The sequence below is a fragment of the Ambystoma mexicanum genome, chromosome 7q, assembly GCF_040938575.1.
Source record: "Ambystoma mexicanum isolate Mex_15411 chromosome 7q, UKY_AmexF1_1, whole genome shotgun sequence".
Classification (NCBI taxonomy): domain Eukaryota; kingdom Metazoa; phylum Chordata; class Amphibia; order Caudata; family Ambystomatidae; genus Ambystoma; species Ambystoma mexicanum.
In genome coordinates this window covers 852171730-852198603 of record NC_090941.1, presented here as the reverse complement: position 1 = coordinate 852198603, position 26874 = coordinate 852171730, and the positions used below count along the sequence as shown (strand labels likewise).

Here is a 26874-nt window from a genome sequence, read left to right as displayed (position 1 = left end):
GTCCAAGATGCGAGTAAACGTACACGCGCAGAAAACCAACCGCGGGTAGAAAAAACACACGCACAATAGTATCACGCGACACCAAAGAACTCGCGCTAGATTCTCAAGCCAAGACTTTCACGCTGTTAGGCTGAGAGGTCCTGTGTCCGCGGAAGCTGCTGAACCCCCGACAATCCCCCTGAGATGTAATTCCCAGAACTAGATTTCAATTCAGCTCTGTAAACTACACCCCAAAGGGAAAGGGGGAAGTGGATAACAAAACAACACCAGGCAGACTGCGTCAAGGCTAACCAGAGCTGAACCTGCAGAGGATATAAGAATAGCAGATACAATTCCTTAATTTACTTACTTAACCTTATGAATGGGAAGACATTAATCCTTAACTAATAATAAAAAAAATCATACCTGGCTCTTCTCTTGAAATTTCTTAGAGAAGCTGATAAGAAGCTGAAAATCTCTCTTACTTGAGACACTTGAAATTCACAGCTACTTCTTACTTTAGGCAAATCTGGAAATCTTAGTTCATTGTCTTTTTTCCAAAATGCCCTGGAGGTCCAGTTAGATTGTTCTTAAAAATATTCTTTCTTTTTCTTTCAAACTTTTCAAACTATTTATAATTATATTGAGTTTTAGAATCCTTGAAGAAAAAACACGTGTTAAACGCACACGCAGGTTATCTCCATTCAGATGAACGATGAACTTCACTTAGAAATCTTCCTGGTTGAAGAACACGCGCAAAGAGTTCACTTACGAACGAATACACGCGATCAAAAGAATCCACACGCGCAAAAATCCACACGCGCAACAATGTTCTCGCGCGGAACACGCGAAATAAAAACACCCGCGCTCTTGAGTTCAAACGTGTCGAATTGATTATCATGCGAAGGAACACTCTTGCTGGAAAACACACGCGTTCTTTATTCCACACGCGACGTATTGATTCTCACGCGAAAAACACCCGCGCTAGAAATCACACGCGCTCTTTAGTTCACACGCGACGTATAGCTTCTCGCGCCAAGAACACCCGCGCTAGAAATCACACGCGCTCTTTAGTTCACACGCGACGTATAGCTTCTCGCACTAAGAACACCCGCGCTAGACATCACACGCGCTCTTTAGTTCACACGCGACGTATAGCTTCTCGCGCTAAGAACACCCGCGCTAGAAAACACACGCTCACTTGAATTGGCACGCGACAAACAGATTCTCGCGCTAAGGAACACCGCGCTGGAAAACACACGCGCACTCCGGGAGTTCAAAAGTTCTAGTACAAACACAACTTTTCACGAATTTTCAAGGAGAATGTCATTATGATGAACAGAGTAACAGTACAAATAAAGTCACTTATCTCCTGAGCGAATTCAAAAGGATCTTCTGCTTTTCCTGTCTTCAAAAACGAATTCCTGCCAACTGATAGCTTCTCCTGTAACCCCCAAGAAAGTAGCCGCTCAACTGCTGACGCCTGAAGGATAAAATCCACCAGGCCTAAGACTAAAGCAGGAGCAGCCACTAAACACGTCCTCTCAGATGGGGTTTTGATGATGAAAGGCACAGAGTGACAGTTTAGAATGTTCATTGTTGTTCTGCATTGTCTTCTAACCAATCAGAGCTGTCACTGGGAGGCTCCATTTTGCCTGGGGTCAGAACCAGGATTCTGAATCAGCAAGTCAAGGCCTAACCAACTATAATAGAAAACTTCCCACCCACACAAAGCTAATCTGAAAAGGATAAACAAAGAGAAATAATGAGAAGGAAACTTGAATAAGGGAAAGAAACCTGACACACGCGCAGGCTTCTGTTAACGGAAAAACCACGCGCTTGATAGATAACGTAGCGTAGCAAAGCCAAACATACGACAGCAATATAGTTCTTAATTAATGTTTTCATATGAACTTGAAAATCAGTTTAACTCTTCTACCATGACATTATAAAAAGAGTCTTGAGTTTTAAAAGAACTTATCTTGTGAAGAATCTTGGAAACTTATTTTCTTGGATAACTCGAAATCTTCTTACTCCTGTTCAGTGACAAAATGAAGCTCCGTAAGATTCCTGTTTACTTTTCCAAAGAAGCCGCTCGACTGCTTGAAACTTGAAACCCCTGAACAAGTTAAGCAGGAGCAGCTTAGTACACGACCTCTCAGCTGGGCAAAGACGATGAAAGGCAGTTTAGAATGTTCACTGCCTTCCCTATAAACAATCACCAGCCAATCAGAACTTAGACTGAGGACCTCCATCTTGGCTTGGGGCATTCTCCATAGACTGCAATGAATGCTAAGGGCAAAATTGGCTGTTTTAAAATTAAACTCATCATAACTTCCAAAAACCTTTCTATACTAATTTTCCCCATACCTAATGTAATTCAGAATATGTCACTGTATCCTGACAGTACCTGACAGTACCCCCCTTCTAACGCCCAGTCCCTGGGCCTTTTTTCAATGGAAATTTCTTATGGAATCTTTCAACCAAATGAGGAGCATGTACATCACTTGCTTTTTCCCAAGTGCGTTCTTCAGGACCAAAACCCTCCCAATCAATGAGATACTGTAGCTTTCCTCTCACTATTCTAGAGTCCAGAATTTTCTTAACTACAAATTCTTCTGAATCATCTTCCTCAAATACAACTGCTGAAGGAGTAGGTGTCAATCTAGTTCCTTTAACCACAGGTTTCAACAAGCTAACATGAAAAGTTGGATGAGTTTTCATATGTCTTGGTAATCTAAGGCGAACAGCCACTGGATTTATCACCCTTTCAACAACAAACGGTCCTACAAAACGAGGGCAAAACTTATTTCTTCCTTTAATTCTCAAAAATTTGGTTGATAACCATACCAAATCTCCCTCCCTATACTCCCTATACTGGGGACTAGTCTTTCTTTTAAGGTCCGCAAATCTTTTATATTTTTGTTTACTCTCCACCAACACCCCTTTTGCCTTCTCCAAATTTCTTTTCATGACTTCTAGTCTCTTTTCCACTTCCGGGTTTCCAGCATCATTATTGATCTCTATACTAAGAAAACGAGGATGAAAACCTCGTCCCAAATAAAATGGAGACATTGAGGTGGCATCCTTACTACAGTTGTTATATGCAAATTCTGCCACCCACAGCATATCTACCCACTCTTCCCCTGTCTGTAGATAACACCTCAAATATTTCTCCAACTCCTGATTTATCCTTTCCACTTGCCCATTGGTTTCGGGATGGTAACCGGATGATAGACATACCTCAACTCCCAATCTCTTACAAAAAGCTCTCCAAAACTTAGAAATAAATTGAGACCCTCTGTCTGAGATGACCTGACTGGGAATTCCATGCAGTTTTACTACTTCTTGCAAGAAACTGTGAGCTAAACTATCGGCGGTAACCTCTCCCTTCATTGGAATGAAATGTGCTTCTTTAGTGAGTAAATCAACTAGAACCAATACTGATGTACACCCCTTATCTAGTGGTAGATCCGTGATGAAATCTAAAGACACTGAGTACCAAGGCCGCGGTGGCACAGGCAACGGTTCCAATAGCCCAGAAGGCTTTCCGATGAGGTTCTTGGATCTAGCACAAACTTCACAGGTCTTAACAAAATTAAGAGTATCCTGTCGAATTTTTTCCCACCAAAAATGTCTTCTAACCAACTCTAGTGTTTTCCGATATCCTGGATGTCCTGCCAGAACTGAATCGTGACATTCCTTCAAAATCTTTTCTCTAAGTTCAATAGATGGTAAATAGAGTCTGTCGTCTAGATAAGGCAAACCATCTTTAATCTTGCGAGCTGGATCCAAACGAACCCAATGTTCAAGTTGTGTCTCAGAAATGGATTCTCGTACTTGTTTGAAGATTTCGTTTTCTTTCTCAATTCCAGCAAGAACAAAACGTTCTGGAGCGATCAGAGGAAGTGACTCACAGACCGACTTAACTTCACTTTCTGGAAATTGCCGTGACAGAGCATCTGCTTTCTTATTTTGATTTCCTGGCTTAAAAGTAACTATAAAATCATAATCTGCAAAAAATAAAGACCACCTTAGTTGTCGAGGTGTTACAGTTCTTGCTGTCTTCAAAAAAAGTAAATTTCGGTGATCAGTTAATACTGTCACAGTATGACGTGCTCCTTTTAAAAAATGTCGCCATTCTTCAAATGCTGTTTTGATAGCAAGAAGCTCGCGATCTGAAATGGTGTAATTTTCTTCCGCTGGTGAGAACCTCTTAGAAAAGTAGGCCACTGGATGCAATTGTCCAGTAACATTATGCCTCTGCGACAAAACAGCTCCCATTGCCACATTGGAAGCATCAGCCTCTACAAAAAATGGCTTAGAAGTATCAGGATGAATCAAGATAGGAGTAGTTATGAATTTCTCCTTCAATTTTTGAAAAGCTTCATTAGCCTTAACGTCCCAAACAAAAGGAACTCCTTTCTTCAAAAGTCGAGTAATTGGAGTTACTAAACTGGAGAAGCCTTCAATGAATCTTCGGTAAAAGTTGGCAAATCCCAAAAAACTCTGGATCTCCTTCACCTTCGTTGGAGTAGGCCAATCACGAACCGCTTCCACCTTTTTCGGATTCATTTCCAGACCACAAGGAGTGATCACAAAACCTAAAAATTCCACCGAATTCGTATGGAACTGACTCTTCTCCAATTTAGCGTAAAGATTATTCTCTCTCAATTTTCTCAAGACCTGTCGAACGTGAATTTTGTGTTTCTCCAAACTTTGGGAAAAAATCAAAATATCGTCAATATAAACGATAACAAAAATATCAAGAAATTCCCTGAGAACCTCATCGATAAAAAATTGAAAAGCCGCTGGGGCATTGCAAAGACCGAATGGCATCACTTGGTACTCGTACAGGCCAAATCTGGTCTTAAATGCCGTCTTCCACTCATCCCCCTCTTGAACTCGTACAAGATGATAAGCTCCCCTTAAATCCAATGTAGAAAAAATGGTGGCACCTTGGATTTGATTTAACATCTCAGAGATGAGAGGGACGGGATACCTATTTTTTACTGTCATTCTATTTACCGCCCTATAATCTATACAAGTTCTGAGGGAACCGTCAGATTTTGGCACAAAGAACAATGGTGAGGCAGCCGGCGATTGAGAGTGCCGAATAAAACCCTTAGCCACATTTTCCTTTAAATATTCTTTCAAATAGTCATTCTCTTTTTCTGTCAGGGCATAAACCCTACTGCTAGGTAAAATAGCTCCAGGCTCCAAATCTATCCTGCAGTCAAACGGTCTATGAGGAGGCAACTCTCCAGCTTCCTTTTCATCAAATACATCCCAAAAATCATGATAACAAGTAGGAAGTTCACCCACTACTGCTCCAACATCAAAACCTATTGCCCCTCTTTCTGCAAGTGAAAACGAAACTGAATTCACAAATCTTTCTTCCTCTTCATGACTTTTTCCTAAGAAACAATGTTCCTTACAAAAAGTTGATTCTAGGGATACAATTCTTGCACTCCAATCTATTCTAGGATTATGCAGAGTAAGCCAGGGCATACCCAAGATTATTTTCAAGTTTGGAGCCTCAATTAATCCAAAAGAGATAGTTTCCTTATGACCTCCAGTTAACTCCATCTCAAGTACCTCTGTATTATGAGTGATTGGACCTGAAGAAAGAGATGTACCATCAACTGCCCTTACCTGCTCCACTTCTTTCTTAGCCACTAAAGGAACACCTAGAATCTTTGCCAATCCTCTGTCCATAAAATTTCCTGTAGCCCCTGAATCAATAATAATTGGCCCAGAACCTAAGATTTTCTTTTCAAACATTAAGGATACGTTCACAGTTATGTGAGGCACAGCTGTCTGTATCGTGTTAGCAACTTGTTGTACTCTGCCTGAAGAATTGAAGATCTTCTTGGTGGTAAAAGGACAGTTTTCAAGGAAATGACCACTCCTACCGCAGTATAGACACAAATTATTCTCCCTTCTTCTTGTGTTCTCTTCCTTTGACAACGGACCTCTCACCCGACTCTGCAGCTCATTTTCCTTTGACTTAACTTCCCTGTTCACCACCTCAACCTTAGATCTCTCTACTCTTCCTGGAAACCTAACTTCTCCCTGATAATGTCTACGCTCTAAACGTCTTTCGGTTAAACGAAAATCTAACCGAACTACCAAATCAATTAGAGCATCTAAAGTAGTTGGTCGTTCCAAAACACCATCCAAAGCATCTTTCAATTCATCTTTTAAGCCCCGATAAAATAAGGAAGCCCTCTTCTCCTCTGGCCATCTACTCTCTAAAATTAAAGTTCTAAATTGAGTGATATAAGAAATCAACTCCTTTCCTCCCTGACGCAGCTCCAGTAGTTCTCCATCTACCTCTAAAGATACCTGCCTCTTATCAAACATCTTTTTAAATTCGGCCTGGAACAGGGAATAATTATTCAAAGCCAAACTCTTTTGACTCACCAAAAGACTTCCCCACGCAGAGGCTTCTCCTGATGAATAAGATAATGTAAATGTGACCTTGGAAGCATCCGTTGAAAATAACTCAGGACGACTTAAGAAATGTAATTCACACTGAGTCTGAAAAATTTGAAACTTTCTCGGATCTCCCAAAAAACGCTCAGGAGCAGCCAAAGGAACTGGCATAACTAAAGTTCCTAAACCACCCACCACTTCCCTTGGAAGCCTGTGTTCTTGTTCATCCCCTACTCTCACCAACTCAGGTGGGTTTCCTGCACCTCCCGAAACTTCCACTTCTTTTTCTTGTATTTTTGTTACCTTTAAATTTAACTCATCTATTCTTTTATTAAGATTTGAGTATTCCAGATGAGCCACCCGTAACTCTTCTCTAATTTCCCTAACCATTTCTCCCAACGCCTCCATGGCTGGCTCGTCGGGGTTCATACAGCCTGGGCAGACTTTTTTTTTATTATTGGCCTTTCATTCTGTCAGGCTGAGATCCTGGTGTCTGCAGAAGCTGCTGAGCCCCCGACAATCCACCCAAAATGTGGCACTCTGAGCTGATACTATAAACTGCTCAGTTTACCTCACTTCCAGGGGAAAGGGGGAAGGGACAAATTAACAAACACCAGGCTGGAAGCTAAAGGCTAGCTGTTTCTTCACCTGTAGTAAAACATAAACATATAATACACCTTGTTATTCATGGAGTACTATACTAACCTTAATTATCAATATCCTTTACCAAATAAAGTAAAAACCATACCTGGAACTTCTCAACAAAATGCCCAGAGAAATGATAAGCTGACTAGACTTCCTTACTAGTTGACTTGAATCTCAACGATCATTCAGCCTTCTTATTAGGTCCATGAATGTGAAATTAACTTTGCAGGTAATCTTCTTTAAACTCAAGAAGCTTGAACAAAGTCTTAAGTTCATTAAAAGTAAATGGAAGTTCTAGTGTTTCTGGAAAGAACTTATATTTCTTCTTATTATTTTTAGAGTGTCTTTACTTAATAAAAACTGTTCTTGAAACTTGCAACAAAAAATCTCACGTGGAAATATCTTGAACATGCATAAGAATCCAAACTGAGTGAAGAACGTAGATGCGCTGAAGACTAAACCGCGGGAAAAACCACAAGCGCTTATCCAAGGAGCGAGAAAACTCACACGCGCTGCAATCGAAACCGCGGGAAAAATCCACACGCGCTTTGTCCAAGATGCGAGTATACGCACACGCGCTAAAATATAAACCGCGGGAAAAACCACACGCGATTAGTCCAAGATGAGAGAACACGCACACGCGCTGAAGTCGAAACCGCGGGAAAAATCCACACGCGCTTAGTCCAAGATGCGAGCACACGCACACGCGCTGAAGTCGAAACCGCGGGAAAAATCCACACGCGCTTAGTCCAAGATGCGAGCACACGCGCTGAAGTCGAAACCGCGGGAAAAATCCACACGCGCTTAGTCCAAGATGCGAGCACACGCGCTGAAGTCGAAACCGCGGGAAAAATCCACACGCGCTTAGTCCAAGATGCGAGTAAACGTACACGCGCAGAAAACCAACCGCGGGTAGAAAAAACACACGCACAATAGTATCACACGACACCAAAGAACTCGCGCTAGATTCTCAAGCCAAGACTTTCACACGCAGGCTTCTGTTAACGGAAAAACCACGCGCTTGATAGATAACGTAGCGTAGCAAAGCCAAACATACGACAGCAATATAGTTCTTAATTAATGTTTTCATATGAACTTGAAAATCAGTTTAACTCTTCTACCATGACATTATAAAAAGAGTCTTGAGTTTTAAAAGAACTTATCTTGTGAAGAGTCTTGGAAACTTATTTTCTTGGATAACTCGAAATCTTCTTACTCCTGTTCAGTGACAAAATGAAGCTCCGTAAGATTCCTGTTTACTTTTCCAAAGAAGCCGCTCGACTGCTTGAAACTTGAAACCCCTGAACAAGTTAAGCAGGAGCAGCTTAGTACACGACCTCTCAGCTGGGCAAAGACGATGAAAGGCAGTTTAGAATGTTCACTGTCTTCCCTATAAACAATCACCAGCCAATCAGAACTTAGACTGAGGACCTCCATCTTGGCTTGGGGCATTCTCCATAGACTGCAATGAATGTTAAGGGCAAAATTGGCTGTTTTAAAATTAAACTCATCATAACTTCCAAAAACCTTTCTATACTAATTTTCCCCATACCTAATGTAATTCAGAATATGTCACTGTATCCTGACAGTACCTGACAACAACTCAGAGGATAAACCACAGCAGGAATGTATCACCCCCAAAGTTAATATCACCTTAAACAACTGTAAGACCTAAAGATAGTGAAGTTTGGTAGACTAAGTATGCCAGCGTTCCAACAAAGACAGGATCTGGAGGAGGTGGTCAATATAGCTTAAAAGACGTGGGCCTCATTACGACCCAGGCGCCAAGTGGTTAACGGCGCCGTAAAAGGCTGCGGCGCCGTTAACCACTTAGCGCCTTACTACGAGGTCCCTTTGCGGGACCCGACCTGAACGGCTGGTCTGGACCAGACGTTAAAGTAGGGACCCGCAAAGGGACCTTGCAGGCAATTACGGTACCGCAAATTGCCGCCTTCCCCATTCCCATTGAGCCCTATGGGGCAAAAATGGGACTGGGGAAGGGCCATGGTGAAATGGGGAAATACTGCCCCGCCAACCTTGGAATGGGGCGGTATTTCCCCATTTCACCATGACGGACTCGTTACAACACAGGCACCAACCATGGTGCTAATAGCGCCATGGTTTAGCGCCGGTGTTGTTATGAGGGCCGATGAGAAGGGAACAGAACGAGTAAACCTGAGCAGCATCTATTCAACTGAAAGCGTAATAGGGGAGAAGCTTGAGATAATATCAAGGTTTAATATAGCGTATCTTAGCGGATTCCTCCTGCTTCTAAAGCACTGCAATAATACCTGTTATTGCCCACTATGATGCTACTCATTTTTTCAACCTCAGAAAAAATGCATTGTTGTCTTAACCCTGCAGCAATTCAAACTTGGAAGTGCAGGCCAGGCCAGAAGCCAGCACTTAAACCATGAGCTATTCCCCTGGCTCAGAGAAGTAAAAATCCCCCACCAATGACAGCAATACCACATCCAGAGGAACACAGAGTTAGGCACATACAATTTTATACCCTGAGTGGGTCACACCAAACACTGTCAGGCCCCCCACAATCTGTATAACAGATTCAATGAAAATCCATGTTGTGCTTAGTGCTAAAGAATGATTAGAACATTCAATTTAATGTTTAAATAGCACCTAACCTCCATTAAGTGGATTATGGTCTGAATAGTACATGCTGAACTGTACATTTCATTGCAGGCAAAAATGTTTAAAAAGTACTCTACATTGTAGGAAAATAATTTGCGAGCTCTGCGATTAACAAGAAAACATTAATATGCAGTATAAATATTACATTATGATGCAGCCAGGAATGTAATTGGGGACATTTTTAATGGCATTAAATGGTTCTCCGCATATGTGGAGCCTCCCTGTGGCGGGGGGACCTTTGGCTCCTTCGCCAACCTCTACATCACGCAGCATCTGCTCTTGATCTGTAAGGTTTGGGCCTCTTGTTCGGCCTCATTTATTTCTTTCCTTGATTGTGGTGCAGACTGACGGGATTGGGAGAGCAAGAGAAGGTTCCAGGCGCATGGTAGCTGTGAGATTATGGTGTTTGGGAGTTGTTTGACCAGTGTAAAACATGAAAATAGAAGGAACAGAAGCTGTCCTGGTGTCAGGCTGAGAATCTGAACCTGCGTCTGCGGAAGCTGCTGAACCCCCGACAGTCCCCCCGAAGTGTAGCACCCAGAACTACTGTATGTATTACAGCTCTGTTTATTACACCCTCAAGGGAAAGAGGGAAGTGGATAAAATACAAAAAAAACACCAGGTTGGTGGCATCTAGACTAGCTGACTCAAAACCTGCAGAAGAAACATAAATACAAGCACCTTTATTTGCTCACTTGCATTTTATTTTACTTCAGTTACTTTATCCTTAACAAAATAGTTAAAAACCATACCTGTTACCTCTCCTGAATAAACTCAGAGAAGTCTGTTATACTTGCAGGAAACAGGTATTCCAGTTCTTCCTGTCTTTTCCTTGACGCCCTTGAAATTCTCTGAATAACCTTTATTCAGGCTTTTCAGACGACTTTGCCAAACTACAAACTGCCTGTCTAAAATTGAAGGGTTTCTTTATCCCTAATTAAAGACCTTTTGTTCTGGAAGCCAAAGTTTAAATAATCAATTCGGAGCTATGATGGCACTGTCTCCTTAGAAACCTTGACTCTTGCTTTAGGGTCTGTTCATTGTTTCATTTAATGGATCAGTTTCATTTTATAATGCTTCCTTTCTAAGGTGCCAGGAAACTAGTTAGTCATTGTCAGGGTCCGGCTTGACTGAATTCCACAGGAGCTGATGCTGGCCCCACAGACCCTCACCAGGAGTTCACCTCTCAACCCTTAAGTATAAGCTGAGCTGAGAACCCCAAGAAAGGGAAAGGGGAATTTGGAGAAAATAACAACTGAGACACTGCAGCCCTGCAACCGTCTGGTAGGCTCTGGTACCTGTAGTAAACAAATACACTTGGTTACTTATATATTAATATAAACTTCTTTTCTAAAATTATTTTAAAATAAACTCTAACTTCATTACCTCTTAAACCTCTGTATAAGACTGAGAGGTTATTTATCTGTATGGAATATCTTGTAAACAATCATAATGCTTAGTGCATATAGTCTCAAGCCATTCAAGTCTCTTTAGAATCCTAAAGTAATGACCCTTGCAAGCACCTTACAGATTTAGATATTCTTCTTTGCTTTTTAAGTTCTTTTAACTCTATAAAGTTCAAGTTTTAAATGCTTTTGTGAAATGCAGTCTTTCTTTGAAGAATTGAATTCCTTTTGCATAAAATTACATTAAATAGAAACTCATAAACTTTCTTGAATGCTGCTCTCCTTCTGCATGTGAACCTTTTCTTTTTACACATACGAACGCATAGTTTCTTTTTCGCCACGCGTTTGCGATAAACACGCGAAATCACAAGGCGTGAAAAATTGTCCTCGCGTATAAAATTCACACGCGCATATTAACAAATACAGGCACGCATGAAAACAAGTGTAGGCGCGCTAAAAAACAACTTGCGCTAAGTAAATGGACTCGCGCTCTATCGCTACCGAACACACGCGGTTATACGCAACGTCACTCACTTAAAAATTGTACACGCGTTCAAAACAACTTGCGCTTAGTTAAAAATGGACTCGCTCTCTATCGCAACCCAACACGCGCTTTCTTACGCAAAGTCTCTCACGTTAAAAATGTGCACGCGCTCAAACACTTGCGCTATTCATTTGGACATCCACTCTATCGCTCAGAATACCCGCGCGCTCCCATAACAACGTTACTGACGTCACGCGGACTCGCGCACACGTTTAAACAGTCTTGAAACACTTTTCATGCAGTAAACAGATTTAAAACTTGAGCGCACAGTCTTTACACGTGTTTTCTTATAGTAATAGAACTGTAAAACGTCTTTTCACTCAGTAAACTTTAAAACTCATAAACTCTTTAAGTTTTTCTTATGAAAGATGAAAGTTCACTGTGAAAGTCTTTTAGCTTTTAAAAAGAACGATCCCACCTGATGTCTTCTAGTTCACTCTGGCTCAGCAAACGATTTTCTTACTTCTTTGGTAAATCTTCTGAACTCTGAAAGGCCTTACTTAAGGAGCTTAACTAATACACAACCAGCCACTGAATTACTATGGATGAAAGGCAGTTTAGAATCTTGCTCACTTCCCAAGAGTCCAACCTTTTATCCTATCCACCAATCAGACAAACCAAACATACTATTGTTCCTTAACCCAACCAGATTAAGTTTCTTTCTCTCCATCTTGACTTGGGCAACCACAATGTTAATTCTATGTACAAACGCTTCCTGCATACTACTCCAGCCAAACTCTTCCTGATTCCTACTCCAGCCAGCCCTGACAGTACCCCCTCTTCAAAGCCCTGTCCCAGGGCCTGGCTTAGCAGGGAACTTTCTATGAAACTGTCTTATTAATTGAGGGGCATGTACATCAATCTGATCCTCCTAAGATCTTTCTTCAGGCCCAAATCCCCTCCAATCAATAAGATACTGCAAAGTACCTCTAACAAACCTGGAATCTAAAATTTTCTTAACTTCAAACTCTTCTTCATTCTCCTCTGTAAAAACTGTTGGTAGTGGTTTTCCCAATCTAGTCCCTAACACACAAGGTTTAACTAAACTGACATGAAATGTAGGATGACTTTTGATACTGGGGGGTAATTTCAGCCTGATTTCCACTGGATTTATTATCTTTTCAATTTCAAATGGACCAATACATTTCAGGCTAAATTTAGTTCTTTCCTTTAAGCGTAGATTTTTTGTGGACAACCAAACCTTTTGACCCACATGATAATGTGGTGCATTTTGACGTTTCTATCAGCAAAAGCCTTAAACCTTAATTTAATTTTTCAAACGATGCTCAACCTCTGGATTCGAATACTCAGATGGTAACACTTCTTTCAGAAATCGTGGATGAAAACCATAATTACTGAAAAAAGGAGAATGATTAGTAGAGTCTTTGACAGAATTATTATAGCTAAACTCTGCCAACCAAAGAAGATCTACCCAGCTCCCTTTCTCGTGCCAATAAGTTCTGATATATTTTTCTAACTCCTGATTTACTCGTTCTGTTTGGTCATTGGTTTGTGGATGATGACCTGAAGAAAGCTTTATCTCAATCCCCAATTCCTTGCAGAAAGCTCGCCAAAACTTAGAAATTAATTGAGACCCTCAATCTGATATAATTTGTGTTGGTAATCCATGGAGTCGCACCACTTCTTGCAAAAAACTCTTTGTCAGATTCCTTGCAGAGGCCTCTCCTTTCATGGGAATGAAATGCCCAGCTTTGGTCAGTAAATCCACAACTACTAATACTGTAGTGTAACCTTGATCTTTAGGAAGATCTACAATATAATCCATAGAGATTGTAAACCATGGACTAGGGGGTACTGGTAACGGATTAAGTAATCCAGATGCTTTTCCTCCTCCTGATTTCACTCGAGCACAGACTTCACAAGTTTTCACATAGTCTTCAATATCTTTTTTCATCTCTTTCCACCAGAACTTTCTTTCCACCAATCCAATTGTCTTACGAATACCAGGATGACCCACCAACTCTGATTCATGACATTTTTGCATAATTTCCTTTTGCAGTTCTTTACTTGGAAGGTAAATTTTAGAATGGACACATGGAAATCCATCAATTAAATGTCTTCCAGAATCTTCCGCAAGCCAAGATTGAATCGCCTTTTCCGGTAATTCCCTTCGAATCTTTTCAAGAAGCATATTCTCTTCTTTCGTAGTACTTAGAATAAATCTATCTTCTGCAATAACTGGCTCAGATAATAACTGATTTTCTACCTCATCTGAACTTTGTCGAGATAAAGTGTCCGCTTTACCGTTTAGCCGCTCTGGTTTGAATGTTATCACAAAATCATATTCTGAAAAGAAAAGTTACCATCTAAATTGTCTTGGTGATAATGTTCGAGCAGATTTCAAAAATAGAAGATTCCTATGATCAGTTAAAACTGTTATTGTGAATCTTGCTCCTAACAGATAATGTCTCCATTCTTGAAATGCCTTCTTGATTGCAAGGAGTTCTTTATCAGTAATCGTGTGGTTTATCTCGGCAGGAAGCAACTTCTTGGATATATAGGCCACAGGATGCAGTTGCACAGTTTCAGGATGCCTTTGAGAAAGTACTGCTCCAATTGCAGTATTGGAAGCATCTGATTCAACCAAAAATGGTTGGGAAGGATCGGGATGTAATAAAATTGGTCCAGATGTAAAACAGTTCTTCAATTTTTTAAAGGCCTGATCCGCTTCATCTTTCCACTCAAATTTCATTCCTTTCTTCACTAATTTGGTGATGGGAGAAACAGTTTGAGAGAAATCTTTTATGAATCTCCTGTAAAAATTCACGAAACTCAGAAAGCTTTGAATATCTTTTACACAAGTTGGAATGGGCCACTGTTCTACTGCTTTAATTTTCTTCATGTCCATATCCAAACCTTTAGGTGAAATAATGAAACCCAAAAATTCCACTTCTTGTGTATGGAATTGGCTCTTTTCTAACTTAGCAAATAATTTATTTTCCCTTAGTCGCTGTAGAACTTTCTTAACATGTTCTTCATGTTGCAGTAGATCCTTAGAAAAAATGAGAATGTCATCAATGTATACTACTACAAAAATGTCAATAAAATCTCTCAACACTTCATTTATAAAAAAATTGAAAAGCCGCCGGGACGTTGCACAGTCCGAATGTCATTACTTGGTATTCAAAAAGACCAAATTTTGTTCTAAATGCTGTTTTCCATTCATCACCTTGACGTACCCGCACCAAATGGTATGCACCACGAAGATCTAATTTGGTAAACACTGAAGCTCCTTGAATCTGGTCCAACATCACAGAGATTAAGGGCAGAGGATATCTATTTTTAACTGTAATTTTATTCAATGCCCTATAATCGATACATGTCCGTAAAGTACCTTCCTTTTTTGGAACACAAAATTGTGGAGAAGCTGCTGGCGACTGAGAGTGCCTGATGAACCCCTTAGCCAGATTTTCTTGAATGTAATCTTTTAAATGTTGATTCTTTTTCTCAGTCAGGGCATAGATGACTGCAAGGAATTTGGGCTCCTGGTTCTAAATCAATTTTACAATCGTATTCTCGATGAGGAGGTAATTCGTTAGCTTCCTTTTCACTAAACACATAATTAAAATCTTGTTAACACTTTGGTAATTCTCCAATTACTGCCCCAATAGAATGTACTATGGTTCCCAATTCCATCAAACCTTCCACTACTTCTGAACAACTACCGGAAACATCCTCCTGAACTTTTTCCTTACAGCAATTTGTAACACAAAACGAAGAATCCAATTTCACCACTCTTCTTCCCCAATCAATCTGAGGGTTATGATACATCAACCAGGGCATTCCCAAAATTATTTTCAACTGTGGAGTATCTATTAACTCAAACACAATTTCCTCCCAGTGTCCTCCAATTTCCATCCCCAATGGAATTGTTTCATGTGTAATTAAACCTGAAGTCAGTTGAGACCCATCCACCGCTCTCACATTCTCTGGTATATTTTTTACAATGCAAGGCAATTCATATCTTTAACCACATTCCAATCCATAAAGTTACCAGTGGCTCCAGTATCAATTACTACTGGACCACTTCCCTTCAATTCCTCTTTTATATACAAGGATACATTCAATGTAATATGTGGTACCGCAGCTTGGATTGTATTTGCCACTTGTTGATTTCTGGAACTGTTTGTAGACGAAGAGGTTTTTGGACACCAAGGGCAATTTCCAACAAAATGTCCTGATCTACCACAATATAAACATAAATTATTCTGCCTTTGTCTATCCTTCTCATCCTTCGTTAATGGACCTCTCACTTTATTTACTCTCTCTGCATTCCCAGTTCTCAATTCTTTAGTTACAAATTCGAATCTTCCCTTATCAACTCTAGGGAAAACTCTGGGTTGCTCAACTCCTCCTCTTCTGTGCTCAGCCTTGCGCTCCCCTAATCTATAATCAATTTGTATGACTAGATTAATTAAATCTTCACATGAAGTGGGTCTATTAACAATTGTAGATAAAGCATCTTTTAACTCCTCTCTCAAGCCTCTATAAAACCAAGATGATTGCTTCTCTTCTGGCCAATTGCTCTCTAATACCAAAGATCTAAACTGTGTGATGTAAGACACTAAATCTTTGGTTCCCTGTTTTAACTCTAATAATTCTCCATCAACTTCTTGAGATAATTGTCGTCTGTCAAACATTTTTTTAAATTCTAACTTGAAGGCTAACAAGTTCTTTAGTATAGGATTCTCTTGACCAACTAATAACACTGCCCAAGTTGCAGCCTCACCAGTAAAGTAAGACAGCATAAAAGCTATTTTAGTAGCATCTGTATTAAAAGCTTCAGGTCTACAAAGGAAATGAAGTTCACACTGTGTAAGGAAAATTTGGCATTTCTTGGCATCTCCCCCAAAACGGTCTGGAGGTGCTAAAGGGACAGGACCTATAGGTATATTCAAACTTCCCCTACTTATCCCCTGAGAACTTGTTCCTTCACCCAAATCCTCTCTTACACTGGTAATTCTCTAATAGGATTCTCTGAAACTCTTGACTCCAAAGAAATGTTCTCATCCCTCTGGGTAACCTTATAGATGAATTCTTCAAACTTAACTTTGGTTCTCTTTTCGCACAGCCCTCATCTCCTCCCTTAACTCTGAAAACATGTCCTTAATGGAACTTGCTAATGCTTCTGTGGGATCCATATCAGCTCAGGTGGAAAAATTATCATGGGCCTTTCATCCTGTCAGGGTCCGGCTTGACTGAATTCCACAGGAGCTGATGCTGGCCCCACAGACCCTCACCAGGAGTTCACCTCTCAACCCTTAAGTATAAGCTGAGCTGACAACCCCAAGAAAGGGAAAGGGGAATTTGGAGAAAATAACAACTGAGACACTGCAGCCCTGCAACCGTCTGGTAGGCTCTGGTATCTGTAGTAAACAAATACACTTGGTTACTTATATATTAATATAAACTTCTTTTCTAAAAATTATTTTAAAATAAACTCTAACTTCATTACCTCTTAAACCTCTGTATAAGACTGAGAGGTTAATTATCTGTATGGAATATCTTGTAAACAATCATAATGCTTAATGCATATAGTCTCAAGCCATTCAAGTCTCTTTAGAATCCTAAAGTAATGACCCTTGCAAGCACCTTACAGATTTAGATATTCTTCTTTTCTTTTTAAGTTCTTTTAACTCTATAAAGTTCAAGTTTTAAATGCTTTTGTGAAATGCAGTCTTTCTTTGAAGAATTGAATTCCTTTTGCATAAAATTACATTAAATAGAAACTCATAAACTTTCTTGAATGCTGCTCTCCTTCTGCGTGTAAACCTTTTCTTTTTACACATACGAACGCATAGTTTCTTTCTCGACACGCGTTTGCGATAAACACGCGAAATCACAAGACGTGAAAAATTGACCTCGCGTATAAAATTCACACGCGCATATTAACAAATACACGCACGCGTGAAAACAAGTGTACGCGCGCTAAAAAACAACTTGCACTAAGTAAATGGACTTGCGCTCTATCGCTACCGAACACACGCGGTTTTACGCAATGTCACTCACTTAAAAATTGTACACACGTTCAAAACAACTCGCGCTTAGTTAAAAATGGACTTGCGCTCTATCGCAACCCAACACGCTTTCTTACGCAAAGTCTCTTACGTTAAAAATGTGCACGCGCTCAAAAAACACTTGCGCTATTCATTTGGACACGCGCTCTATCGCTCAGAATACCTGCGCGCTCTGATAACAATGTTACTGACGTCACGCGGACTCACACACGCGTTTAAACAGTCTTGAAACACTTTTCATGCAGTAAACTTTAAAACTTGTAAACTCTTTAAGTTTTTCTTATGAAAGATGAAAGTTCACTGTGAAAGATCCCACCTGATGTCTTCTAGTTCACTCTGGCTCAGCAAACGATTTTCTTACTTCTTTGGTAAATCTTCTGAACTCTGAAAGGCCTTACTTAAGGAGCTTAACTAATATACAACCAGCCACTGAATTACTATGGATGAAAGGCAGTTTAGAATCTTGCTCACCTCCCAAGAATCCAACCCATTATCCTATCCACCAATCAGACAAACCAAACATACATACTATTGTTCCTTAACCCAATCAGATTAAGTTTCTTTCTCTCCATCTTGACTTGAGCAACCACAATGTTAATTCTATGTACAAACTCTTCCTGAATACTACTCCAGCCAAACTCTTCCTGATTCCTACTCCAGCCAGCCCTGACAGTCATGCTGCCTCTCAGTAAAGGTCCTAGAATGAACTTGCAGTATTCCTGTTTGCTCCTTAGTTCTCAGTTATATGGATGTCTCAATTAAGCTGATTGTTCTCCCTTGAAACAGAGACACGTGCTTTCTGAAGTCTGCGCAACAAAAGTGTGATTCCGATTGCACACGCACGCTGATAGGAACAGGAACATGTAGAAGTGAAGACCGTGCACGCGCGCTGACAGCACCACGCTGAAGAGAAGACTGCACTCGCGCATTGACGGAAACACATTAAAGAGAAGACCGGGCAAGCGCGCTGATGGTACACGTAGAAGTGAAGACCGCACACACGTGCTGACGGTAACACGTTGAAGAGATGATCGCGCACACGCACTGATGAAGTGAAGACTGATGACCGCGCACTGATGGAGCAAAGAAAGCGCATGCGCGGAACCTTAACACAGAGAACCTTTTTAGGGGAAACACGCACGCGCGATCGCAGCCACAACCTCTGTAGAGATGAACCGCACAATACGCGCTGTAAGTTACAAGTTCCACCGCGCACGTCACACTAAACAGATACAACCCGAGCTCGCTCGCGCCACACAATACGACGCTGAAAATACTGCTCTCACAAATACGATAGCAATAGCTTCTTTCAGAGAACAGAGAAGGCTCACAATGTAACAAGCAGTAAGTCAATGTTCAGAGCCAACAAACTGCATTCTAATTTTCCAGGAATTCAATTGAAACTGACTCGCACGTGAGAACTATTTACATGTTCAGAATTTGAATTTAGAGGGTAGAAGTACAGCGTAGACACGGATGGAAATATTTACAAACTTAAAGGGACCGAAGCAGTCACTTATCTCCAGAAGGGGCTTCTGCTGCTTCTTCACTGGTATGAATTGGTTCTCATTTCTCCTGAACTGTCTCCCAAAACGACTCCAGACACTACTCCTGTTAGTCCCCACAGATTAGCTCCTCCACTGCTTGAAACTTGAAGGTCCTGATCCAGAGGCCTAAGTTAAGCAGAAGCAGCTTCAGAACGTGTCCTCTCAGCTAGGCTACGACGATGAAAGGCAGTTTAGAATGTTCATTGTCCTTCCAACAACAGGCACCAGCCAATCAGAACTGGGAACCTCCATCTTGGCTTGGGGCACCCTCCATACACTGCAAGGAAGGTTAAGGCCAAACTATCTATAGATTATGTAACAATGTATTTAACCTCACCAACCCCCTCAACCTCCATATATATGCCGTACCTGATACCTGGGAGCTGCAGGTGTTCTCGCAGGTCGTTACCTTTCAGGGTCTTCCGAAGCTTGTTGAGTGACTGGGGCCTGATGCCAGGATCTGTAGCCCTATAGGACCATCTGATGAAGTGATGGCAAGAACACCTCACCCACCCCTCTGAACTCAAAGCAGATTATCAGTGGGTATTTTGTGCAGGTGAGATTGCCACAATTCATCATTATAGATCATATATTAGGTCGGCTACCCAGATCTAAACATTCAAGTTCTTTTTTTTGGCATGCATCTTAAGTTGGAAATAGACGAGTGTTAAATATCTGATATCCCATGTTTCACATGTTTAGGATATATGCAGCAATCCACCACAGGCCGTGCTCGTGGGTGCCAAGAGTGGAGCCCAGAAAGTGTTTGGGGCAAGGAGGAACCAAGAATCAGACAGGAAGGCGGTGGCAGGAAGAAAAGGGGCAACTATCAGAGGGGGTAGACAGAGGGGGTGAGACAGGCCAAACACTCACTGTACCAAAGAACCAGGAGGGGACTGAGTACCTGTGGTGCAGCTGTCGGATTTATTATGCTTCTTAGATAAGTTTGTCCTGAAATAATAGCCTCACAATTCATGTGTTAACAAGGGTTCACTTTCCGTTGTCAAAAGACCCAACTACAAACTGGGACAGAACAGTAAATTTGCAAGCGATAGCTGTTGTTTTATTAGGGAAATACTCACAGATCACTTCTTGTGGATTTTCGTTCATGTATATGAGTGAAAACCCAGTCTCACACTCATGAGTGCCTACTGAACCCCCACTCGAACACAAATGCCTCCCATTTGTGGAGCGAAGGTCAGCTTCTTTGTCGCGAGTCGGATATCTGTTCATACAGGGATCACATTACAGTATCGTTATCTGAGGCTTCATGCTGTTCAGAACACAGAATAACAATTCATGTTGATTATATCATCAGGTTTGGCAAGCAAATATAATTGAGGAAAACAGGATAATATTCTGTGAAAATCGTTCCAAGGATAACTTTGGAAATCAAGCATGACCATATTTTTCATCAAAAGCGGTTTCTTTGCTTGAACAAATCTTCCCAGTTGAACTCAGATGCATAGAAAGAGAATAAAATAAGTGAATCCTCCCTTTATAAGCGTCGCACTCTTGAGTTAGGTAAGATTCTCATAGCATCACCTGTGTCGACCCCAGAACATTTTGCTTTACTGGTGGATTATTTTTCCATATACCTCCTTGAGCGGGAACCTTTTCCCACACTCAGAGAGTGTGTTATTCTTTTTATGGGTGTCATATTTAAGAATCTCCATAGTGTCTTTTAAATGTTATCCTATTTGACAACCTTTGGCACATACTGACTATTGTTGCTGGGTTGCCCTTTGGGCTCCCCTTTTAACTTTCTGGGAGAACTACAGTTTACAAAGGTAGAAAGGATCTTGGAATCCCTTTTACATTTTATTAGGTGAGACCAGCACCCCCACCTTATGTGGAGTGCTGGGAAGATACTGGGTATCCCCTTTCTCATTTTAAATGTAACATTTATGTTACAAGGACAAACTTACCTTTAATGGCAGTGAACCTTTTTATTAATTTGGTGCACCAAAACTATGCAGCCCTTTGTCTTCCAGCCTGATTGCGCGAATCGAGTTCAAACTGGGAGGCTGGCTGTCCCAAAAGGACTGCCAACCCCCCAGGTTTGAATGTTGCATGGCTGTTTGATTGGGAGTGTTCCTACATAAAAGTTCGATCCTGGAAGCTAAAGAGGTAGTCGACCACTGGAACTGAAACCGAAGTGGATGAAGAAGAAAACGCGGCTGAGACAATTTCCAGCAACTGGAGAACCTGCTGTGTAACTTGAGCCTGCTGTTACCCTTCCTTCCAATTGACCTGGGGACTCCGAAGGCGACGAACACGACCCAGAACCAGGTGACACCCACTAGACTCAAGAAGATCTGCATTTGGAGCCATCCCACATTGTTCTGCACCCTTGCAGGACTGTAATACCCCATTACCCTGGGACCTCAAGCCGTTGTGCAGTGCAGTCTTCCAAATTCCGAATCTTTCTGAAACTTTGTGGGCATCCTGCTGGACCTTCAGAGACGTGAATCGAGTCCGAAAAGTCGCTTCAACAGAGTTTTGGACCTTGCAAATGACGAGAATCCGATCAGCGATATTCATTCTTCTTCTGGCTCCTGAAAGGGCACCAAAACCACAGAACCGCATCCAGCCACAAAATAACTCTTGCTTGGAGCCTTCCCCATTGATCCTTGCTTCAAAAGTCCTTCCAGGGACATGTCTTCGGTCTTCATGACAAGGCATCCAGTGACCAGGTTATTGGCTGCAGATCCTGAAGTTCTCCTTCTGCAAACTCTTCTTCTGTGCTGCGGTACTGTGTTGGCTTGAGTATTATTTTAAGTCTCTTGTGATTCCAGTGTAGCTTTGGGGTGTTTCTTGTGATTGAAATCCTCTCATCCAGTTCACCTAGGGACCCTGCAGAATCCTCTTAGGGTGTCTTCTCTGAAATCCCTGGACTCCCAGCTTTGAAAGTAGAATACTTACTTATTTGCCCAGTCTTTCTCGGGAACTCTGACTTTGCCTGCAACTGAGCCCTATCTCACCCTGCCTACTGCTGGCTCGTAGACCACTAGGGTCCATCTTCTGCCTCTGAGAGAACTCATGTCATAGAATTGGGAAGGGCTGGATATTTAAAGGGCTATGCATTGAAAAGTAAAAAAAAAGTGTTGAAAATTGTACTTGTAAAAGAGTTAGTTGGTAACTGTAACTCTTAGAGTGAACAGTTATTCGTTCTTACTTTGGAAATGTTCTGCCATTCTGAAAAGTATCTTTAAAGTTATTACTTACCTTAGATATGTTCTGCCATTCTGAAAAGTATAAAGTCTTACTTTCCTTAGAAACTGTCTCGCCATTGTAATAGAAAGTAGATAAAAGGTTAATTTACTCACCTGTGAATTGGGTCTCCCCCTTCCCAAAAGTAATGCTGTTGGTTGCTCTGTTAAGATATACATGTATGAGTGTCCCCAACCAGGTCTTGCTTCCCCTGACTTGCTGTTAGCCTGTCCAGAATAAGACTGGCTTAGGTTATACTGATCCTTAAGTTGCTGATAGCTTTTAAACGTATATGTTTTACCTGCCTAGAATAGCTGTGTACCATTCTTGAAAAGTGTTCTTTAGGTGTAGCTGACCTTGGTATGCATGGTGCAATCCTCAATCAGTGTAAACAAGTTCTTGCTGATCTTAGACTGTGTTCCACCGAGCTGAAAAGTAAGTGTAATTGAATATTACACCCCACGATTCAACTACCCTAGAATAACTGTGTTATCCTGAATCAGAGTTCTAGGTTTTTACTGTTCCTAGAAAATGTTTTCCACTATTCAGGAAAGTATATTGTCCAGTTGGTTTACTAAGTGATTTCTTGCTGAGCGTCAAGGTACAACTGCTAGGGTCTACTACCCTTGTATTACAGAAACTAAAAAGTAACTAATGGTTTTTACTCCCCAAGAATAGGTGTGACCTATACTGAATGTGTACGAAAAGGTTTAACTCACCTAGACTGCTGTTAGTTTTCTAAATAAGGTCTATGCTTTGGTCTGTCTTTTAAAGCATAGTGTTGTGTTGCTTTATAATGTGTTTATGTGATCTGTAGTATTTATTTCCCCCAAGATTTATCTGGGCCTACTTGTATTTAAATAAACCGTAGTGTTCCAGTGTTTCTTTGGACCATATTGTATTGTATTGCATTTGTTATTTATATAACGCTCTTTCCCCATTTATATGGCCTCAATGTGCTTTGTGTATTTTAATTTCATTGTACTGGTTCTACAGCCCTCTCTCCCTCCTAAGATAAGCCTAGCTGTACTGTCTACGCTACCATATACTAAGGTGGGTCAGCGTAATACTAAGAGTGGAGTCTTGTACTGTCTCAGTTGAATGGTTTGACTAAGGCCTTGGTTGAACTTCAGAAACACTGTCCTAACACACTCTGGCACAGGCTCCTGCCCACAGAACTTCTGCTTTGTTATATTGGATACGTGGTCAAGAATGACTTCTATGACAGAAAATGTTTTGTTTTTAAGTTTGTTTCTACTTTCTGTCTAGGTTAAGAGTGTGCCAATGAAATAGAAAAGCTTGGCAAGGCTGGTCGACCTTTAGTTTCCAAATTAGAATGTGCTATCACATTTCTATTTAACTCACATAGAAGAACTTGTTCTTACACAGTTTGCAAGTGTGTTTATATCACCTAACGCCCAAAATGGTAGTGTGTACTGGATCCAATTATATTCCGAGAAGGAACGCTACACAGACGGATTACTCTCGATGTCAGGGACATGAAATCCGGTTCACTCCTTCAGGCACAACCTCTATATCAGTCCCCAAAATGTCCCAGTTCGCCAGGCTTAGTCAGCCAAAACCTCAAAAGTCTAGAAAAGGCAGCAGTAGCTGTATTTTTGCTTTCTGTGGGCATTCACATTTTAAACTAGAACAGACAAATAGCTGAGAGAAGGTAAGAGGAGACAAAAGTTTTAGCACTATGAAATGAAAGAAAAGGACAGGCCTGACCGATACTATAAATAGGAAAACAGCAACAACGAGCCACAGAGGAGATATGAGAAGAGAAAAGGAGAATGGAGTAAAAAATGACCCCAAGATTGATGAAACAGGAAGAGAAGAAGGGGGAAAGAAGACAGGTAATGGAGGTAATGGGAGAGGTAGAGTGGTAGCGGGAAAGAAATACACTTCAGTCTTGGTCAGGTTGAGATGTAAATAATGATCTGACATCCATGATTGACTAGATGAAAGACAAGCAGGTAAATTAGAGTGGATAGTGTCAGAAAAAGAGGAGAAAGAATGACAGATTTGGGAATCCTTTGCTTAGAAGTGGTGAGAAATATCAAAAGAAGAAATAATCTAATCATGAGGGATTGCATATAAGGAGAAAAGCAGAGGGCCAAAAACAGGGCTCTGAGGAATGCCAAAGAGGCACAACAGAGGAAGATTGAGTTGTCCAGGAAACAGAATAGGTGCCGTTAGTTAGATAAGAGTGCCACAAATCAATTACAGAACCCTGAAAGCCAAGATTCGAAAGTGAACGAATAAGAATAGAGTGATCGCAGTGTCAAAGGCTGCAAACAAGTGTAGAACGATGAGAAGAGAAGATTGTTTTGCATAGTAGGCAGAGAGTAAGGAGTTACAGACTGAACTAAGAGTGATCTCTGCTGAGTGAAGAGGCCGTAAACCTGACTGGTCAAGAGGAACAAGATTGATTTATATAAGAAGAGGCCTGGTTATAGTTAACGCGTTCTAAGAGTTTAGAAAGAAAAGGAAAAAGTTATCTGACGATAGCTAGACGGCAGAGAAGAGTCCAAAGATGGTTTCTTTAAGATGAGATGTAAAGAGGCATGTTTAAAGATGGAAGGAAAGGTCGCAGTGAGCAAGGAGGAACTACATAGCATGGTAATGTATGGAATAAGGAGCTTATCTACTTCAGGATCAGAAGGCGCAGCAGTAGGGTGAGCTTTAGAAAGAACAACCAAATGTTCTAAATCCAGAAAAGGACAAAATGAAGTCATAGTCGAAGCTACAGGCAGTAGAGATTCAGAATCAGAAATAGAAGAGCGAAGAAGATAACCCTTTGCAAAACCCACAGCTAAAAGAGAGAGGTTGAGGTGACTGGCAATAGATTGCCATTAAGAACCTGGAGCAAATGCCAAATGATAGCTATTGACATTTAACTGCATGTGACAGGGGCTTGGCTACCACTTTACCGGCCTAATTTTCCAAGCCAGTCCTTATTGTGATAAACAACGCAGTGTGAGTAAAATGATGAGCACCCTGCCTACAGACAAATAACTACAGGCAGTTTGAAAGACAATTTACATTTGAAAGGTTTCCAAGTTTAGTTAAAAATGCAGTCAATACAATTTGCTAACTCGCTACCTGGTAAACTCTTTCTGAGTCAATTCATTAACGAGCATGAAGGCAAAGAAAATTGCACCCGTACCATCCACACATTCTTACCCGTGGAGACCCCTTTGGGTATGTCCAGTCTTTTGGTATTTCATTGTAAGTTACACATTAGATCACACTTGCTTATGTTATTTGAAAATCTATTTAATTTTGTGAATCTGGCATATTTCACTGACCTTTGTATCTATAGTGGGTCTAATTGTTTATGGTAGGAAGTAATTATTTTGTGAATGAAAGATTAAAGGTTATGTGGTGTTGTTGGAAGTTTATTCTCTGAGGAACACCTTTAGATTTGCAGCTACTCCATTCAACCACAGCAGAATATTACATTCATTTTGACTGAGCATATATACCACAAGATTTGATGATGTGATGTGTTTTGTGAATGGTTCTATTTCATGCACAAATTGCCATTACTTCACTAGAAACATCAGGCTTATTAGGAATTCAATGTTAATTGCTCTATTTCTTTCTTTTACAGACTTCTCATGACAGGGCTTTGTCAGCAGCAGAACAATTCCTCCGTGAAGAAGAAAAACGATCTAAAGAGTTTGAAAAGATATTAGGTTCACACATTGATGAACTACATAGAAATTCTGAGGAAGCGATAACTAAATTCACCACCAGGTTATCACAACACAGGCACATGTAACCACTTTTCGTTTACTCTTGGAATAAAGGCAGAATAAGGGCACTGCTACACTTGAAATTAAAATAGGTTGTTTGAATGGTATGTAATGTTAAATACATCTATTTCCATCTGTATCAACGGTGGCAAACAAAAGAAATAAAATGTACACATGAATATTAAGTCCAATCATGATTTGGTTGTTTAATGCTAAGTGAAAAATTGCTTGTGCATACACTTTTTTGCATAGTAATACTCTTCTAGTAATTTGCATGTTTATACAATTTCACCCCTTTTTATTTTAAGTTTCTCTTTCACCATAAAAAGTATCATTTTACACTTTTAAAAAATACAAATATTGCTTTATGTTAGGATGTTCTCCTTTCCAGGAATACCGCATTGTGTTCTTTTGAATACTATATAATTCACAGATAGCCAGCATCTCTGCATTAGGGACTACACCTAACAATAGGGCTCCCTATGATAACCAGCAATGGAAGGAGGGATGACCTGCAGACAGGGGGAGGCCTGCTGTCAAATGCCATCTGCAAGAATATCAGGAATGAAAAGGAAACAATCAGGAAAACATTGTTGACTTCAGAGCAACACAAGGGGACCTTCTACTTGAAACAGCAGAGTGCATTGCTAC

The 26874-nt window shown here is 40.8% G+C and overlaps 1 protein-coding gene across 5 annotated transcripts in view; it reads left to right on the top strand.

The window, feature by feature from the left end:
* Positions 1-26414, top strand: part of DEUP1 (deuterosome assembly protein 1) — a 688113-nt gene extending 661699 nt beyond the window's left edge. For all 5 annotated transcript variants that reach the window (XM_069639298.1, XM_069639300.1, XM_069639299.1 and 2 more), the window contains one exon: positions 26079-26414. In XM_069639298.1, the coding sequence (XP_069495399.1) occupies positions 26079-26249 (171 nt within the window). In that variant the 3' untranslated portion in view covers positions 26250-26414. The remainder of the gene's footprint in view (positions 1-26078) is intronic.
* Positions 26415-26874: the final 460 nt, after the last annotated feature.